General features: G+C 46.5%; 1 protein-coding gene and 1 long non-coding RNA gene across 3 annotated transcripts in view; both read right to left on the bottom strand.

Annotated features, from left to right (window-relative positions):
- LOC118942075 (uncharacterized) overlaps nucleotides 1-19449 on the bottom strand; it is a 784985-nt gene that overhangs the window by 567600 nt on the left and 197936 nt on the right. The gene's annotated exons all lie outside the window — the stretch shown is intronic.
- The window catches only part of parga (poly (ADP-ribose) glycohydrolase a), a 96022-nt gene that overhangs the window by 31213 nt on the left and 45360 nt on the right, over nucleotides 1-19449 (bottom strand). For both annotated transcript variants that reach the window (XM_090211955.1, XM_090211956.1), the window contains 4 exons: nucleotides 15821-15900; nucleotides 15675-15735; nucleotides 15436-15511; nucleotides 10230-10377 (listed from right to left, as the gene is read on the bottom strand). In XM_090211955.1, the coding sequence (XP_090068081.1) occupies nucleotides 10230-10377; nucleotides 15436-15511; nucleotides 15675-15735; nucleotides 15821-15900 (365 nt within the window). The remainder of the gene's footprint in view (nucleotides 1-10229; nucleotides 10378-15435; nucleotides 15512-15674; nucleotides 15736-15820; nucleotides 15901-19449) is intronic.

Raw genomic sequence — 19449 nt, 5'->3', positions numbered from 1 at the left:
TTCCTCCTCTGTTCTTCCCCCCTCTGCTCTGTGTACCCATGCTGCTCTTCCTCCTCCATTCTTCCCCCCTCTGCTCTGTGTACCCATGTAAAACCCGACACGGCAGAGTAACGGTATGAATATCTGGATACCGCCCAAGCAGAACTGTACAAAAGCCACGTGGGCTACATTTTGGGTGATCGAGATCACCACGAGACAATTTTTTGTTGTTGTTATTCTTGCTTTAATAAAAGGCCCAGTGCAGTCAAATGTAAATTCTCCTGTTTTACATACATATATATATATATATATAGTTCCACACTATGAAGTTGGAATAACATTATGAAATTCTGATAACGTCCCTTTAGGATACGAGTTTTTTTTTTTTTAAAAGACCACCTGAAATTTCAGCCCGTATTTAACAGAAACGACCTCTTATCTTCCTTCAGTAGATGGTCAGAATGTAAAGAGATGTGTGATTATCCATCTGTAAATGAAACAAAAAAAACAATCTCTACGAATAAAATATAATATTATGATGTTGATCATTACATATTGGCTGATGTTAAGATAGACTGACGCAAAGTAAAATACAGTGATCGAGATTGAGCCAAGGCACTATGAGTTTTGGAAATCAATTCGACTGTTTCTGGCAGTCGGAGAGCTGGACGGCGCAACACATCTACAAAACCGTACAAGGGAAAAGCCAGCATCTGGAGAGGAGCTTGGTTAACAGATAAGGGATACGTCCCAGATAACACCATGTTCTGTAGATATTAGACAGACATTTCACTAGAATAGGGAAAAGGGAATAGGGAAAAGGGAATAGAGAATAGGGAAAAGGGAATAGGGAATAGGGAAAAGGGAATAGGGAAAATGGAATAGGGAATAGGTAAAAGGGAAAAGGGAATAGAGAATAGGTAAAAGGGAATAGGGAAAAGGGAATAGGGAAAAGGGAATAGGTAAAAGGGAATAGGGAATAGGGAAAAGGGAATAGGAAATAGGTAAAAGGGAATAGGGAAAAGGGAATAGGGAAAAGGGAATAGAGAATAGGTAAAAGGGAATAGGGAAAAGGGAATAGGGAATAGGTAAAAGGGAATAGGGAATAGGGAATATGGAATAGGGAATAGGGAAAAGGGAAAAGGGAATAGGGAAAAGGGAATAGTGAATAGGGAATAGGGAATAGGGAAAAGGGAATAGGGAATAGAGAATAGGGAAAAGGGAATAGGGAATAGGGAATAGGGAAAAGGGAAAAGGGAAAAGGGAATAGGTAAAAGGGAATAGGGAAAAGGGAATAGGGAATAGTGAATAGGGAATAGGGAATAGGTAAAAGGGAATAGGGAAAAGGGAATAGGGAATAGTGAATAGGGAATAGGGAATAGGGAATAGAGAATAGGGAAAAGGGAATAGGGAATAGAGAATAGGGAAAAGGGAAAAGGGAATAGGTAAAAGGGAATAGGGAATAGGGAATAGGGAAAAGGGAATAGGGAATAGGGAATAGAAAATAGGGAAAAGGAAAAGGGAATAGGGAATAGGTAAAAGGGAATAGGTAAAAGGGAATAGGGAAAAGGGAATAGGGAATAGGGAAAAGGGAATAGGGAAAAGGGAATAGGTAAAAGGGAATAGGGAATAGGGAATAGGGAATAGGGAAAAGGGAATAGGGAAAAGGGAATAGGGAAAAGGGAATAGTGAATAGGGAATAGGGAAAAGGGAATAGGGAATAGGGAAAAGGGAATAGGGAATAGAGAATAGGGAAAAGGGAATAGGTAAAAGGGAATAGGGAATAGGGAAAACGGAATAGGGAATAGTGAATAGGGAAAAGGGAATAGGGAAAAGGGAACAGGGAATAGGGAATAGGGAAAAGGGAAAAGGGAATAGGGAATAGGGAAAAGGGAATAGGGAATAGGGAATAGGGAAAAGGGAATAGTGAATAGGGAAAAGGGAATAGAGAATAGGGAATAGGGAATAGTGAATAGGGAATAGGGAATAGGGAAAGGGAATAGGGAAAAGGGAATAGGGAAAAGGGAATAGGGAATAGGGAATAGTGAATAGGTAAAAGGGAATAGGGAATAGGGAAAAGGGAATAGGGAATAGGGAATAGTGAATAGGAAAAATGGAATAGGGAAAAGGGAATAGGGAATAGGGAATAGGGAATAGGGAATAGGGAAAAGTGAATAGGGAATAGGTAAAAGGGAATAGGGAATAGGGAATAGTGAATAAGGAAAAGGGAATAGTGAATAGGGAATAGTGAATAGGGAATAGGGAAAAGGGAATAGGGAATAGTGAATAGGGAATAGGAAAAATGGAATAGGGAATAGGGAAAAGGGAATAGGGAATAGTGAATAGGGAATAGGGAATAGGGAAAAGGGAATAGGGAAAAGTGAATAGGGAATAGGGAAAAGGGAATAGGGAATAGTGAATAGGGAAAAGGGAATAGGGAATAGGGAAAGGAATAGTGATAGGGAATAGGGAAAAGTGAATAGGGAATAGTGAATAGGGAAAAGGGAATAGTGAATAGGGAATAGGGAAAGGGGAATAGGGAATAGGGAAAAGGGAATAGTGAATAGGGAATAGGGAAAAGGGAATAGTGAATAGGGAATAGTGAATAGGGAATAGGGAAAAGGGAATAGGGAAAATGGAATAGGGAAAAGGGAATAGTGAATAGGGAAAAGGGAATAGTGAATAGGGAATAGGGAAAAGGGAATAGGGAAAAGGGAATAGGGAATAGGGAAAAAGGAATAGGGAATAGGGAATAGAGAAAAGGGAATAGGGAAAAGGGAATAGGGAATAGGGAAAAAGGAATAGGGAATAGGGAATAGAGAAAAGGGAATAGGGAATAGGGAATAGGGAATAGGTAAAAGGGAATAGGGAATAGAGAAAAGGGAATAGAGAAAAGGGAATAGGGAATAGAGAAAAGGGAATAGGGAATAGGGAATAGGGTGCCATTTGGGACGGCAGATAGACTAGTAGTCAGAGCGTTGGGCCAGTAACCCGAAAGGTTGCTGGATCGAACCCCCGAGCTGACATGGTAACAATCTGTAGTTCTGCCCCTGAATAAGGCAGTTAACCCCACTGTTCCCCGGTGGGCCGTCATTGAAAATAAGAGTTTGTTCTTAACCGACGTGCCTAGTTCAATAAAGGTTAAATGAAAGAGAGAGATAACACTTTCATTCATGCACTGCAGGACGCAGACAGACATTTTACACTTGACCATCACCAGTGGACCATCACCGGTGGACAATCACAGGTAGACCATCAGAATGATGCTGAACGGTGTCCTTCTGACTGAAACACCGTCCATTGAAGGGGGAAGTGATATTGACAGAGCAGGATGGTAAGTTGGTGGTTGAAGATATCCCTCTAGTGGTGTGGGGGCTGTGCTTTGGCAAAGTGGGTGGGGTTATATCCTTCCTGTTTGGCCCTGTCCGGGGGTGTCCTCGGATGGGGCAACAGTGTCTCCTGACCCCTCCTGTCTCAGCCTCCAGTATTTGTGCTGCAGTAGTTTATGTGTCGGGGGGCTAGGGTCAGTTTGTTATATCTGGAGTACCTATCCTGTCCTATTCGGTGTCCTGTGTGAATCTAAGTGTGCGTTCTCTAATTCTCTCTTTCTCTCTCTCGGGGGACCTGAGCCCTAGGACCATGCCCCAGGAATACCTGACATGATGACTCCGTGCTGTCCCCAGTCCACCTGACCGTGATGCTGCTCCAGTTTCAACTATTCTGCCTTATTATTATTCGACCATGCTGGTCATTTATGAACATTTGAACATCTTGGCCATGTTCTGTTATAATCTCCACCCGACACAGCCAGAAGAGGACTGGCCATCCCACATATGCTCTCTCTAATTCTCTCTTTCTTTCTCTCTCTCGGAGGACCTGAGCCCTAGGACCATGCCCCAGGAATACCTGACATGATGACTCCTTGCTGTCCCCAGTCCACCTGACTGTGCTGCTGCTCCAGTTTCAACTGTTCTGCCTTATTATTATTCGACCATGCTGGTCATTTATGAACATTTGAACATCTTGACCATGTTCTGTTATAATCTCCACCCGGCACAGCCAGAAGAGGACTGGCCACCCCACATAGCCTGGTTCCTCTCTAGGTTTCTTCCTAGGTTTTGGCCTTTCTAGGGAGTTTTTCCTAGCCACCGTGCTTCTACACCTGCATTGCTTGCTGTTTGGGGTTTTAGGCTGGGTTTCTGTACAGCACTTTGAGATATCAGCTGATGTACGAAGGGCTATATAAATAAATTTGATTTGATTTGATTTTGATTTGATCCACGGAAGAGGACGACCAAAGGTTCTTATTCAGACTAAACAAATGTTTGGATTCTCTGGAAAGCCAATGGTTGGGCATTTGACCCATTTCACCGGAGCAAGACTTGGAAGTCTTTATAAAGCCAGTCGTTTCCCTCCCTCTTATAGCCACACAAAGTTGTTTTAAACATCTGAAAGATCATTTCGATAGACCACAGACCAGACTAGAGGCCCTGGACTGACTGTTGATTAGGAATTTCATTCACTTCAATGCTTTGATGCATTAATACGCCCAGGTCTCAGCATGAATTGTTTCCGACAAATACACAGTCTCTAATTTGTTGAGGACTGGTCAGGTGGGCGGGGCAGAGAAAGGTCAGAGACAAATGAAACCTGCAGCTTTGTCAAAAGGACAACTGGACAAGTGGTGATGATTTCCCTCGAGAGGGTTGTGGCGAAATCTGCACGGAGCCAACTTCACCGTGCGCTGCCACTTTAAGAGCGCATGAGCAGTAAGGAAGGAGGAAATAAATACCGCTACAAGGTTACTGTCATTCATGCCCCAACAAAATTGAAGCTGTTCTGAGGGCCAAACGGGGTGCAACTCTAGATTAGGAAGGTGTTCCTAATGTTTTGTTCACTCAGTCTGTAATAATGGCACTGTATTCCCTGTAGGTTGCCATTTGGGACACAACCCAGGACATATCAGTGAACGCTGTGGAAGTGGGACACAACCCAGGCCATATCAGTGAACGCTGTGGAAGTGGGACACAACCCAGGCCATATCAGTGAACGCTGTGGAAGTGGGACACAACCCAGGCCATATCAGTGAACGCTGTGGAAGTGGGACACAACCCAGGCCATATCAGTGAACGATATGGAAGTGGGACACTCCTTCCAGGAACTCACAAGCATCTAGAGTTTTCTAGCTCCGCCCACCCAATCACCAAACTAACCCTCTCCACCAGCCACCCAATCAGCATTCTAACCCTCTCCACCAGCCAGCCAATCAGCATTCTAACCCTCTCCACCAGCCAGCCAATCAGCATTCTAACCCTCTCCACCAGCCAGCCAATCAGCATTCTAACCCTCTTCACCAGCCACCCAATCAACATTCTAACCCTCTCCACCAGCCAGCCAATCAGCATTCTAACCCTCTCCACCAGCCAGCCAATCAGCATTCTAACCCTCTCCACCAGCCAGCCAATCAGCATTCTAACCCTCTCCACCAGCCAGCCAATCAGCATTCTAACCCTCTCCACCAGCCAGCCAATCAGCATTCTAACCCTCTCCACCAGCCAGCCAATCAGCATTCTAACCCTCTCCACCAGCCAGCCAGCCAGGGACAGAGAGAGGACAGGTCACCTCAGAGAGGAGTAACCTTCAGCCTCCCTCCTCACCACTCCTTGTCCCGACCCCGCACAGATCCACTCTCCCCTCCACTAGCCTTTCTCTCCTCCCCCCTCCACTAGCCTCTCCCCTCATCCCTCCCCTCCCTCTCCTCTTTCCCTCCCCTCACCCCTAATTACCTCCCTCCCCTCTCTTCTTTCCCCTCCCTCCCCTTACCCCTACCTCCCTCCCTTTCCTCTCCTCTTTCCACTCCCTCCCCTTAGCCCTACCTACCTCGCCTCTCCTCTTTCCCCTCATCCCTCCCCATCCCTCCCTCCCCTCTCCTCTTTCCCCTCATCCCTCCCCTCCCTCCCTTCCTTCCCCTCCCCACTTAAATCACTTAATGTTATTACAGCAGTACTAGAATTCATGACCTCCGAGCAGAAAGACCTGCCCAAGACCCTGTTCCACTAATGGACTCTCCCATTCCATCATCCTTATTAAACCTTTTCCTGTGCCACCACCACCACCAGCATTTTGTTGTATCATTGCGGGCCGGACGGACGGGCCGGTGGTATTAAATCATATTCCCCAGTGATACGTCTTGACATGGGGGGGGGGAGGGGGGGTTAATGGATATTACCTCCCCCATTGAAATTTGCCAAAGTGCCCAGGCCTAATTGAATTAGCCTTGATTGCCTGGCCGGGCTGTGCTGTGACAGGGGAAAGCAGATGAGTCACCGATGGTTATCCCGCTGACCAGGAATGACGTGACGCCGAACAGAGTGCAAACAATTCCCTCTGAGAAAACTAACCTGTGTGATGTTACATGGGTAGCTAGCAAAAATGTTACCACGACTAACATTATGGATCTGCATTAGTATACACGTCAAAAGTCTCAATGCAAAGTTATACACCTCTCTTTTCTATTTGAGGAGGTATCACATAAAACGGATCAGAATTCCCGAACAGTGAGTCGTGTCGGAAAAAAGCTTTTCCGGGAGATGATGTGAGCCAGTCTATTCCCCTAGAATGTCAAACTCCCAACATAAATACCTTCACATGTATACCTTCAAATTAAAGCAAATTATTTGCACTTATGACCACTGTTTAAAAAAAAAAATACCTGTTCTGCTGACTTACAAGCAAATACTTTATGAATGAATGTATACAAATCTACTTGCAAGGTTGCTAGCCAATTAGCATGCTAATGTTTGCCCTACTAGACTACTAGCTTTACGTTAGCACTACACGAGTCAGCCAGTTGCTATCAACACCTAGCTTACAGCTACATTAAAGTAAACCAAAGTTTTGGAAACCAAAGAATGTTAGCTATACGCAGTTATCTTAGCCAGCAAGCTAGCTATCCAGCTAACGTTAGCTATTTAGCCAACTAACTACTAGCCTAGCCAACCACCACGGTTATGGTCGGCAAGCTAGAGCCCAACTACTGGAGAACAGCTAGAACTACTAAAACGTAACCACAAATCAAAGCAGAGAGAGCAGGGACAGATTGATTGATGGCAAAAACATTTAAAGCGTGCAGACTGAGTTAGTTATCAAAGCTAGGGGGAGGCAGATGCTTCATCGGCCGATGAAGAGTCAGGGAATTCAAAAATAGTTAGATTCCAGATGTCCGTCAGCTAGTGTGCTAGCATAAGCCAAGGTAGAAAAAGTTACAAAACACACGTAGCTTACTTCACAGAGAACATGCCGAAAAGTTGACGAAACAAAAAAGGAGAACAGACGAGGTACTACACAATTAGAGCAGGTATGATTTTCTCTTTCGTTTGGAGCCCACGGCAAGAAGGCACTGTAGTCTGCTGTGCTAAAAGGTTCCCACTAGATACCACAGCTACAAAGTCTGCGAAAAAAAAAAAAAAAAAAACTCAACAAATTCTCTTTTTACAACAGTGTCTTTTTAAGAAAGGGGAGATGTAGACAAGCTTGATTGATTATTGATTATGAATCAGCTGTGTAGTGCTAGGGGGTAAAAAAACCAAACGTGGACCTCTTGGGGTCCAGAGGACCGAGTTTGGGAAAACACTGTTGAAGACGGAGTGTTTGTGTGTCTACGTGTTTGTTAGCTGATTGTGCCTGTTGAGAGGTGGCTGATGAAGAGAGAGAAAGGGAATCGTCACAGTGTGATATCAACCAGACAGCCTCACAAATCAGCCTACGCACGTACACACCGTAGGCTGAATCCCCCTCTCTCTCCTTCGTCAACAACTCACTAATCACGCCGGTCATCCCTCTCCTCTCCTTGTTGGGACAGGCGGGTTCACATCTAAGAAGAGCTATGAGAGATCAGCCTGCAGAATAACGGACAATGGCTTCTAGCAGCTGCAAACCATATATTTAAGAAATATATATGGAGGACTCAGTCCTTTTATTTGAGTTTAAAGCCAGTTTTTTTTTAATGTTTTGGTTATACTGTATTTCTAGGCAAGACACAATAAAAATAGTATAAAAGAAAATATCTATATATTTTAAAAATGATGTTTCAGTCTAAAATGTCATTTAAAATAACTGACGGGATCTGTGCTCTCACTGATTTGAATAGGAGTGAAACTGTGCCATAAAAATACCTAAAAATAAAAAAATCTACCTATCTGATCATACTATTTTCATTCAACTAACTTACTTAACTTACAGTGTTAACGCTTGCTTAAGCAGGCCCGAGACGCGTTTTAGTGGCCTCGTTCAGACAGCCAGTGTGCGCCCGGGGCTAAAACACATCTCTGCCAGAGTTCACTAGGCTGAAGAGAGCGAGCGCTAGCCACCTTTTGTCCTTGCATGCAGCCTTTCCATTCAATTCAGTTATTCAAAATGCATTCAGACATGACCCACCCCCCCCCCCCCCCCCCACACCCCTTATAAACGCTTTGTGAAGCTGCAGAGGTTTATCAAACTTTCCCACTCATCATTACTCATGATTCACTCAGAACTATCATTACTCATGGTAGCATCCACATTAATGTTGAAGTGTTTAGAGACATATTCTATTCCTATTTACAATAAAAAAGTGACTCCAAAATAACACTAATTATTGACCATTAATTTATTTTGGGGTACCAGACGATCTGAAACACAAGCTAAATGAACAGCAGACGCATCCAAAAGAATCAGAAGCTTGTATAAATAATGTAAATACTAAACTCTAGACTACTTTAATACACACAAGTGAATTTGTCCCAATACTTTTGGTCCCCTCAAATGGGGGGGGGGGGGGGGGGACTACGTACAATAAGTGCTGTAACTCCTAAACGGTTCACCCGATATGAATGAACATACCCTATAATTACAGCTGACAGTCTACACATTAACTTCATAGCTGTTGTATCATTCCAAATCCAAAGTGCTGGAGTACAGAGGCAAAACAACAACAAATGGCCCAATACGTTTGGAGCTCACTGTATTTCCGTTCGGTTTTCACTGGTCAAACATATGAATGTTCAGGTTCAAAATAATTAAGCTTGTGTGGCAAAGTTAAGCAACGCCTTATAAAACATGGATATATTGATTGTAACATTTCTGGTAAATAAATCCTTGTTTGTTTTTGTTAGTTTATTTGTCCATCAGAGCTACAAAGTTCAAGCACTTGATGTAATCCAGTAATTACCCCAGACACAGACAGACAGAGCAATCAACAGTCCTATCTGCTACTAACCACTAACCAGCCGCTGATTGGGCCGATCTCAGGAAGAGCCAATCAGAGGAAATAACAGGGAGAGGTTGACAACTCCAAGGAAGTGATTGTCACAGCAGTAGGTCCTGCTGGCTGGCGCTGTAAGGAGGTACCTTACAGGTTTGGACTGAAGGGTTCTGTCATTTACAGCAAACCCTGCTGGGAGTTACCAGTCATATGTCCTGGCCTTATTTACTCCTTCAGATGAGGGGTCCCCACAGCATTACACAGTACCCAGGCCAGCCAAATGTAGATGCAATGTCTATGTGGCTCTGCTCTCTTAGATTTCTCAACAGATTCTTGTCCACCAAATTATACCGAACACAAATATCAACGCATGGAACAGTTAGAGTTCAAATAAGGAAGTCAGTGAATATAAATAAAATCATTAGGTCCTAATCTATGGATTTCACATGACTGGGAATACAGATATGCATCTGTTGGTCACAAATACCTTTAAAAAAATAAAATAAATGGGCCTCAGGATCTCGTCACGGTATCTCTGTCACGGTATCTCTTTATCTCATCGATAAAATGCAATTGTGTTCGTTGTCTGTAGCTTATGCCTTCCCATAACATAACCCCACCACCACCATGGGACAATTCTCTGGCAACAGCTCTGGTGGACATTCCTGCAGTCAGCATGACAAATGCACGCTCCCTCAAAACACCAGACATCTGTGGCATTGTGTTGTATGGCAAAACTGCACATTTTAGAGTGGCCTTTTATTGTCCCCAGCACAAGGTGCACCTGTGAAATGATCATGCTGTTTCATCAGGTCCTTGATGTGTCACACCTGTCAGGTGGATGGATTATCTTGGCAAAGGATAAAATGCTCACTAACAGGGATGTACACCAATGTGTGCACAACATTTGAGAGAAATAAGATTTTTTTTGTGTGTGCCTCTGAAATATTTCTGTGATCTTTAATTTCTGTATGGTGACTAGAGCAGACACTAGTGGGGATTGTCTGACCTGTGACGATGAGACACTCATTCTGCAGCAGGGCTTCAGTGAAGAGGCGAGAGACGATGAGTTCAGGGTTAATCAGGAAGCGAATCTCTTCCTGAACCAGACCCGATCCGGTGACCCCTCCGCCCACAAACCGGTTGGCAAAGTCCACCTGCGGAGAGAGAGAGAGAGAGAGAGCAGGGCAGCGCACACATGAAGAAGACAGCCGAGTACAGTATCTAGGATACATCAGACAGCCGAGTACAGTATCTAGGACACATCATACAGCCGAGTACAGTATCTAGGATACATCATACAGCCGAGTACAGTAGCTAGGATACATCAGACAGCCGAGTACAGTAGCTAGGATACATCAGACAGAAGATGATAAAGTCCACCTACAGAGCAGAACAGAGTAATGGAGAGCGGAGCAGAACAGAGTAATGGAGAGCAGAACAGAGTAATGGAGAGCAGAACAGAGTAATGGACAGCAGAACAGTAATGGACAGCAGAACAGAACAGAGTAATGGACAGCAGAACAGTAATGGACAGCAGAACAGAGTAATGGACAGCAGAACAGAGTAACGGCCAGCAGAACAGAGTAATGGACAGCAGAACATAGTAATGGACAGCAGAAGAGTAATGGAGAGCAGAACAGAGTAATGGAGAGCAGAACAGAGTAATGGACAGCAGAACAGAGTAATGGACAACAGAACAGAGTAATGGACAGCAGAACAGAGTAATGGACAGCAGAACAGAGTAATGGACAGCAGAACAGAGTAATGGACAGCAGAACAGAGTAATGGACAGCAGAACAGAGTAATGAGCAGAACAGGCAGGCAGTCAGACAGTTGGGTGGGTAAGGGGGGAGGCCCAGGCAGTCAGACACAGTTTGGTGGGGGGAGGGGGGGCACGTGGTCAGTTAGACAGTTGGGTGGTGGGGGGGAACGTAGTCAGTCAGACAGTTGGGTGGTGGGGGGGCACATAGTCAGTTAGACAGTTGGGTGGTGGGGGGAACGTAGTCAGTCAGACAGTTGGGTGGGGGGGGCACGTAGTTAGTCAGACAGTTGGGCTGTGGGGGGGCACGTAGTCAGTTAGACAGTTGGGTGGTGGGGGGGCACGTAATCAGTCAGACAGTTGGGTGGTGGGGGGGCACGTAGTCAGTCAGACAGTTGGGTGGTGGGGGGGAACGTAGTCAGTCAGACAGTTGGGTGGTGGGGGGGCACGTAGTCAGTCAGTTGGGTGGTGGGGGGGAACATAGTCAGTCAGACAGTTGGATGGTAGGGGGGCACGTAGTCAGTCAGACAGTTGGGTGGTGGGGGGGCACGTGGTCAGTCAGACAGTTGGGTGGTGGGGGGGAACGTAGTTAGTCAGACAGTTGGGTGGTGGGGGGGAACGTAGTTAGTCAGACAGTTGGGTGGTGGGGGGGAACGTAGTCAGTCAGACAGTTGGGTGGTAGGGGGGAACGTAGTTAGTCAGACAGTTGGGTATGTGGGGGAGGGGGCAGTCAGTCAGACAGTTGGATGGTGGGGGGGGCACGTAGTCAGTTAGACATTTTGGTGGTGGGGGGGCACGTAGTCAGTTAGACAGTTGGGTGGTAGAGGGGGGCACGTAGTCAGTTAGACAGTTGGGTGGTGGGGGGGCACGTGGTCAGTCAGTCAGTTGGGTGGTGGGGGGGCACGTAGTCAGTCAGACAGTTGGGTGGTGGGGGGGGCACGTAGTCAGTCAGACAGTTGGGTGGTGGGGGGGAACGTAGTCAGTCAGACAGTTGGGTGGTGGGGGGGCACGTAGTCAGTCAGACAGTTGGGTGGTGGGGGGGAACGTAGTCAGTCAGACAGTTGGGTGGTGGGGGGGAACGTAGTCAGTCAGACAGTTGGATGGTAGAGGGGCACGTAGTCAGTCAGACAGTTGGGTGGTGGGGGGGGCACGTGGTCAGTCAGACAGTTGGGTGGTGGGGGGGAACGTAGTCAGTCAGACAGTTGGGTGGTGGGGGGGCACATAGTCAGTTAGACAGTTGGGTGGTGGGGGGGAACGTAGTCAGTCAGTCAGTTGGGTGGTGGGGGGGCACATAGTCAGTTAGACAGTTGGGTGGTGGGGGGGAACGTAGTCAGTCAGACAGTTGGGTGGTGGGGGGGAACGTAGTCAGTCAGACAGTTGGGTGGTGGGGGGAACGTAGTCAGTCAGACAGTTGGGTGGTGGGGGGGCACGTAGTCAGTCAGACAGTTGGGTGGTGGGGGGGCACGTAGTCAGTCAGACAGTTGGGCTGTGGGGGGGCACGTAGTCAGTTAGAAAGTTGGGTTGTGGGGGGGCACGTAGTCAGTCAGTTGGGTGGTGGGGGGCACGTAGTCAGTCAGTTGGGTGGTGGGGGGGCACGTAGTCAGTCAGTCAGTTGGGTGGTGGGGGGGCACGTAGTCAGTCAGACAGTTGGGTGGTGGGGGGGGCACGTGGTCAGTCAGACAGTTGGGTGGTGGGGGGGCACGTAGTCAGTTAGACAGTTGGGTGGTGGGGGGGAACGTAGTTAGTCAGACAGTTGGGTATGTGGGGGAGGGGGCAGTCAGTCAGACAGTTGGGTGGTGGGGGGGCACGTAGTCAGTCAGACAGTTGGGTGGTGGGGGGGGCACGTAGTCAGTCAGTCAGTTGGGTGGTGGGGGGGCACGTAGTCAGTCAGTCAGTTGGGTGGTGGGGGGGCACGTAGTCAGTTAAGACAGTTGGGTGGTGGGGGGGAACGTAGTCAGTCAGACAGTTGGGTGGTGGGGGGGAACGTAGTCAGTTAAGACAGTTGGGTGGTGGGGGGGAACGTAGTCAGTCAGACAGTTGGGTGGTGGGGGGGGCACGTAGTCAGTCAGTCAGTTGGGTGGTGGGGGGGCACGTAGTCAGTCAGACAGTTGGGTGGTGGGGGGGGCACGTGGTCAGTCAGACAGTTGGGTGGTGGGGGGCACGTAGTCAGTCAGTCAGTTGGGTGGTGGGGGGGCACGTAGTCAGTCAGACAGTTGGGTGGTGGGGGGGGCACGTAGTCAGTCAGACAGTTGGGTGGTGGGGGGAACGTAGTCAGTCAGACAGTTGGGTGGTGGGGGGGCACGTAGTCAGTCAGACAGTTGGGTGGTGGGGGGGAACGTAGTCAGTCAGACAGTTGGGTGGTGGGGGGGAACGTAGTCAGTCAGACAGTTGGATGGTAGAGGGGCACGTAGTCAGTCAGACAGTTGGGTGGTGGGGGGGGCACGTGGTCAGTCAGACAGTTGGGTGGTGGGGGGGAACGTAGTCAGTCAGACAGTTGGGTGGTGGGGGGGCACATAGTCAGTTAGACAGTTGGGTGGTGGGGGGGAACGTAGTCAGTCAGTCAGTCAGTTGGGTGGTGGGGGGGCACATAGTCAGTTAGACAGTTGGGTGGTGGGGGGGAACGTAGTCAGTCAGACAGTTGGGTGGTGGGGGGGAACGTAGTCAGTCAGACAGTTGGGTGGTGGGGGGAACGTAGTCAGTCAGACAGTTGGGTGGTGGGGGGGCACGTAGTCAGTCAGACAGTTGGGTGGTGGGGGGGCACGTAGTCAGTCAGACAGTTGGGCTGTGGGGGGGCACGTAGTCAGTTAGAAAGTTGGGTTGTGGGGGGGCACGTAGTCAGTCAGTTGGGTGGTGGGGGGCACGTAGTCAGTCAGTTGGGTGGTGGGGGGGCACGTAGTCAGTCAGTTGGGTGGTGGGGGGGCACGTAGTCAGTTAAGACAGTTGGGTGGTGGGGGGGAACGTAGTCAGTCAGACAGTTGGGTGGTGGGGGGGAACGTAGTCAGTCAGACAGTTGGGTGGTGGGGGGGGCACGTAGTCAGTCAGTCAGTTGGGTGGTGGGGGGGGCACGTGGTCAGTCAGTCAGTTGGGTGGTGGGGGGGCACGTAGTCAGTCAGACAGTTGGGTGGTGGGGGGGGCACGTGGTCAGTCAGACAGTTGGGTGGTGGGGGGGCACGTAGTCAGTTAGACAGTTGGGTGGTGGGGGGGAACGTAGTTAGTCAGACAGTTGGGTATGTGGGGGAGGGGGCAGTCAGTCAGACAGTTGGGTGGTGGGGGGGCACGTAGTCAGTTAGACAGTTGGGTGGTGGGGGGGCACGTAGTCAGTCAGTTGGGTGGTGGGGGGGCACGTAGTCAGTCAGTTGGGTGGTGGGGGGGCACGTAGTCAGTCAGTTGGGTGGTGGGGGGGCACGTAGTCAGTTGGGTGGTGGGGGGGCACGTAGTCAGTTGGGTGGTGGGGTGGCACGTAGTCAGTTGGGTGGTGGCGGGGCACGTAGTCAGTTGGGTGGCGGGGGGGCACGTAGTCAGTTGGGTGGTGGGGGGGGCACGTAGTCAGTTGGGTGGTGGGGGGGGGCACGTAGTCAGTTGCGTGGTGGGGGGGCACATAGTCAGTCAGTTGAGTGGTGGTGGGGGGGCCCAGTCAGTCAGTTGCGTGTTGGGGGGGCCCAGTCAGTCAGTTGAGTGGTGGGAGGGGCCCTTGGAAGCAGCACACGCAGTCTGCTGTCTTTCTTTGACAGGCTGTCAGAGAGCCCCTCCTCACCAGAGAGCCCTTCACTCCGATGGCAGGGAGCCCAGGCCCTAGCTGAATCTGGTCATGTCACCCATCAGCTGTCAGCCCGTGGCAACCACAGCCTCCACAGGCAAACTAAAAGGTGAAAGGGACTGGGTAGAGGGGGCCCGGCCTGACAGGGAGAGAGGAGAACGGACTGGGTAGAGAGCAGAGGGAGTGCAGGGCCTCGACCCCAGTCCCAGCACGCACACTCAGTCCCACAGACGTGTTGTCACCCGTCCTCTTCCTCAAAAGGACCTGTTCAGTAGCAGTAAGCATTCTGAGTTAAAGCTAGGAGTGCGTGCGCGAGGTCGACTCTTGTGATTGACAATCACAGTATATAAAAAAGAGAGGGGAAAGGCAGGGAGGCCCCTCTAGGCTGGATGTGTGGCTTAGAATATAGAACGAAGAACCCTGGCATGTACAGTAAAGACTCCTGCTCCACCAAGATGCTTCTAGAATACGAAATCATGCCCTCTCGGCACAACACATGTGCATTTAAAATGGCTCCCGATTCCCTATTTCATCCACTACTTCTGACCAGAGGCCTATGGGCCTTTTGTAAACAAAACAAAAATAAATAAATATAAATAATTAGTGCACTAAATAGGGAATAGGGTGCCATTTGGGACACAACCCCCGTATACTTAGTCATATAGAGTTGTATGTCAACTCTTCCGTACATCTTACCTGCAGCATGCCGTGCCCGTCGTCTTCTATGGTTCCTACACATGTTATGTGAAGCTTGGTGAGCTGATTCTGGGAGCTGGAACATAGAAAAATATTATTTTTTTTGCCTGATTACCAAATCAGAAAAAAAAAAAAAAATCCCCTTGTTCTTATTTAGATAAAATCCATACAATTATTGGATAAAATAAAAAAATATATATATAAAAAAATGGACAGTAATTCCACATGAAGTGCATTACTTTTTCCAATTTGGAGGCCGATCCAAACACTTTCTTGTGTACGTCACAAGTCCAGTAGGTTCTGAAACATCAAAAATCATCAATGCTTTTGGTTTGAAACCAATATAAAATAAAATGACATTGATTTGATAATACAAAAACCTTACTTTGCTCGATTACACTTCGAAAATAGCACAAAAGTGTTTTCAGTTTCTCCCTCTTCTTTGGGGAAGAGCCCTCAAACAGCCTGAAAAGGAAGTAAGAGTTCATATTAAGTTTCAAAGGGAGTCTTTCAAAGGCTACAGAACAGCTTTATAAATACATTTAAAATCAAGTTTAAAAATGAGTCTTGTTTCTAACAGTGTAATTAACAATAGGGATGAACGATATATCGGTGAACATATCGGAAATCGGACGATATTAGCTAAAAATGCTAACATCAGTATCGGTCCGATGTCTAGATGAACACCGATGTGAAAAACCAAAGCTACCTATATAACACAGGCACACGACGTAATGATGCCACGTAAAATGTTACGCTACACGTGCAACACAGCATTCCTAACCTGGCCCACAATGTCTGCTGTGTGGATCGAGCAGTCAACAAGTCCAGCAGTCATTTGAAAGAGTAAGAACATTTCAGCGAGACAAGTCAAAAGGCGAAATCCAATTAACGCCAAGATAATGGAATTTATTGCCCTTGACAATCAACCGTTTTCTGTCATTGGGTGATGTTGGCTTTTGCCGACTGGTCGAGCACCGGTACACATTACCAAGTGCGCTATTGTTCAGATGTTGCCCTACCGGAGTTACACAGTAATAGCATCACTGCTATTAGCTTCACGACATACTATGGAACACCGTTTGGGTCTTTGCGCTGTTAAGATTCTGGGTTAAACGTGGAACATTGTTATACTCAGAAGGATAGTATCTGAGGAGTGATAGAGACTGGGTTTTTACATCAGAAGTTAATGGTTATCTGTAGGAGCCAGATGGCTGTGGAATGTGTTGGGTGGACGGGAGGAAGTCACAGGTGTGCTATAGGGGATACGGGTGGAGGTCTTTGGATTGGGCATCAAGGGGGTTGAGGTTAGAACAGATCCCCCTTAACCTCTTAGAGCTCTAGGGGCGCTATTTCATTTTTGGATAAAAAACGTTCCCGTTTTAAGCGCGATATTTTGTCACGAAAAGATGCTCGACTATGCATATAAACACTCTGAAGTTTCAGAATCTGCAAAGATTTTGTCTGTAAGTGCCCCAGAACTTATTCTACAGGCGAAACCAAGATGATGCATCACCCAGGAATTAGCAGAATTTCTGAAGCTCTGTTTTCCATTCTCTCCTTATATGGCTGTGATTGCGCAAGGAATGAGCCTACACTTTCTGTCGTTCGCCCAAGGTCTTAGCAGCATTGTGACGTATTTGTAGGCATATCATTGGAAGATTGGCCATAAGAGACTACATTTTCCAGAGGTCCGCCCGGTGTCCTTTGTCTAAATTTGTGCGTAATCTTCAGGTGCGGTCATTTTCTCCTGGGATTCAGGAGAGAAAGCAGGTGTCCAAGAACGATGTATCAATGAAGAGATATGTGAAAAACACCTTGAGGATTGATTCTAAACAACGTTTGCCATGTTTTCAGTCGATATTATGGAGTTAATTTGGAAAAAAGTTTGCGTTTTGAGGACTGAATTTATGGATTTTTTTTGGTAGCCAAATGTGATGTATAAAACGGAGCTATTTCTAATACACAAGGAATCTTTTTGGAAAAACTGAGCATCTGCTATCTAACTGAGAGTATCCTCATTGAAAACATCAGAAGTTCTTCAAAGGTAAATGATTTTATTTGAAGGCTTTTATGTTTTTGTTAATGTTGCGTGCTGGATGCTAACGCTAATGCTAACGCTAAATGCTAACGCGAAATGCTAACTCTAGCTAGCTACTTTTACACAAATGATTGTTTTCCTATGGTTGAGAAGCATATTTTGAAAATCTGAGATGACAGTGTTGTTTACAAAAGGCTAAGCTTGAGAGATGGCATATTTATTTCATTTCATTTGCGATTTTCATAAATAGTTAACGTTGTGTTATGCTAATGAGCTTGCTGATAGATTTACACAATCCTGGATACAGGGGTTTTTTCATAGCTAAACGTGACGCAGAAAACGGAGCGATTTGTCCTAAACAAATAATCTTTCAGGAAAAACTGAACATTTGCTATCTGAGAGTCTCCTCATTGAAAACATCTGAAGTTCTTCAAAGGTAAATGATTTTTTTGAATGCTTTTCTGTTTTTTTGTGTAAATGTTGCCAGCTGAATGCTAATGCTAAATGCTACGTTAGCCATCAATACTGTTACACAAATGCTTGTTTTGCAATGGTTGAGAAGCATATTTTGAAAATCTGAGATGACAGTGTTGTTAACAAAAGGCTAAGCTTGAGAGCTAGCATATTTATTTCATTTCATTTGCGATTTTCATGAATAGTTAACGTTGCGTTATGGTAATGAGCTTGAGTCTGTATTCACGAACCCGGATCCGGGATGGGGAGATCAGAAAGGTTAAGGGAAAAACAATGGTTTATTACCCAATCCCTTCGTCTTCCTGTCGAGCCATAAAATATGAAAGGATTGGAGAGAAGGAGTTGTGCCTAAATTGGAGTATATATATATATATATATATATATGTTGAAACATGTTCTTGTCTAATGCAGCTGTATTGACACTCTGGGCAGAATTAAACCTGGTTCAACTTTCATAAATGTTAGTTGAGTGTTTTACTCTGAGAATTAGAACCTGTCACTGTGTCACAACACGTCAAATAACACTATCACTATGTGCCTTATATAAGTGCATTATATAAGCTTCAATAAGCGTCAAGTAACACCTTTCTATCGGAAAGATGTTGTGTGTTCTGAATTCGCACACCAAGCGCCACCACTGCTATCAGTAGTCAAAGCTGTACAAAAAAAGCAAAAAAAGCAAACACCAGCCACGAACGATGTGTTTACACGATGTGTTTACAATACCGCGTTGGTAATAAAGCACTATTTGTTCGACCACAACTTCTGGGCTAGCTAGCTTTAGCTTGGTACGCAGCTAGCACCAATACAACCAGCCTGAAAACAATGACCAGTAGAAACTGCAGTCATTTTCACTATTCTTAGCAATGATTTAGGAATCCTTGTGAGTAAGCATTAGCTAGGTAGCCACTTGTTGTTCGCCTATTGATATTGAACTTCAGTTCATGAAAATAAATAGCTAGCCAGCTACTTAAACCTGTTGCCCAAAGCTAACGTTATAAGCAGCCAGATAGTTTCATCTGGCTAGTGAGGCTCGACCGGACCGGGTTATGTGTTGTGAAGCTAGCCACAATAAGAATTAGGCACAACAGTGGAATTTGCAGTTTGCCTTCAAAATAAAAGTACCTCTTTGAAAGTGATGCAGAAGGTTACTATTGGTGGAATCATGCCATATTTAGACGAGATAATGTTAAACGAAGTTGGAATGTGAAGCAATCAAATGGGGTATCAGTCTGCTCAGTGACACCCACAGAACACAACTGAAAAGATTCCGCAAATATTAATCAAATTTCAAATCAAATCAAATTTATTTATATAGCCCTTCGTACATCAGCTGATATCTCAAAGTGCTGTACAGAAACGCAGCCTAAAACCCCAAACAGCCAGCAATGCAGGTGTAGAAGCACGGTGGCTAGGAAAAACTCCCTAGAAAGGCCAAAACCTAGGAAGAAACCTAGAGAGGAACCAGGCTATGTGGGGTGGCCAGTCCTCTTCTGGCT

This window comes from Oncorhynchus mykiss, chromosome 20 (genome assembly GCF_057628025.1).
Source record: "Oncorhynchus mykiss isolate SJ-2025 chromosome 20, ASM5762802v1, whole genome shotgun sequence".
NCBI lineage: Eukaryota > Metazoa > Chordata > Actinopteri > Salmoniformes > Salmonidae > Oncorhynchus > Oncorhynchus mykiss.
The sequence above is the reverse complement of the archived record's forward strand: the minus strand, read 5'-3'. Positions and strand labels throughout refer to the sequence as shown.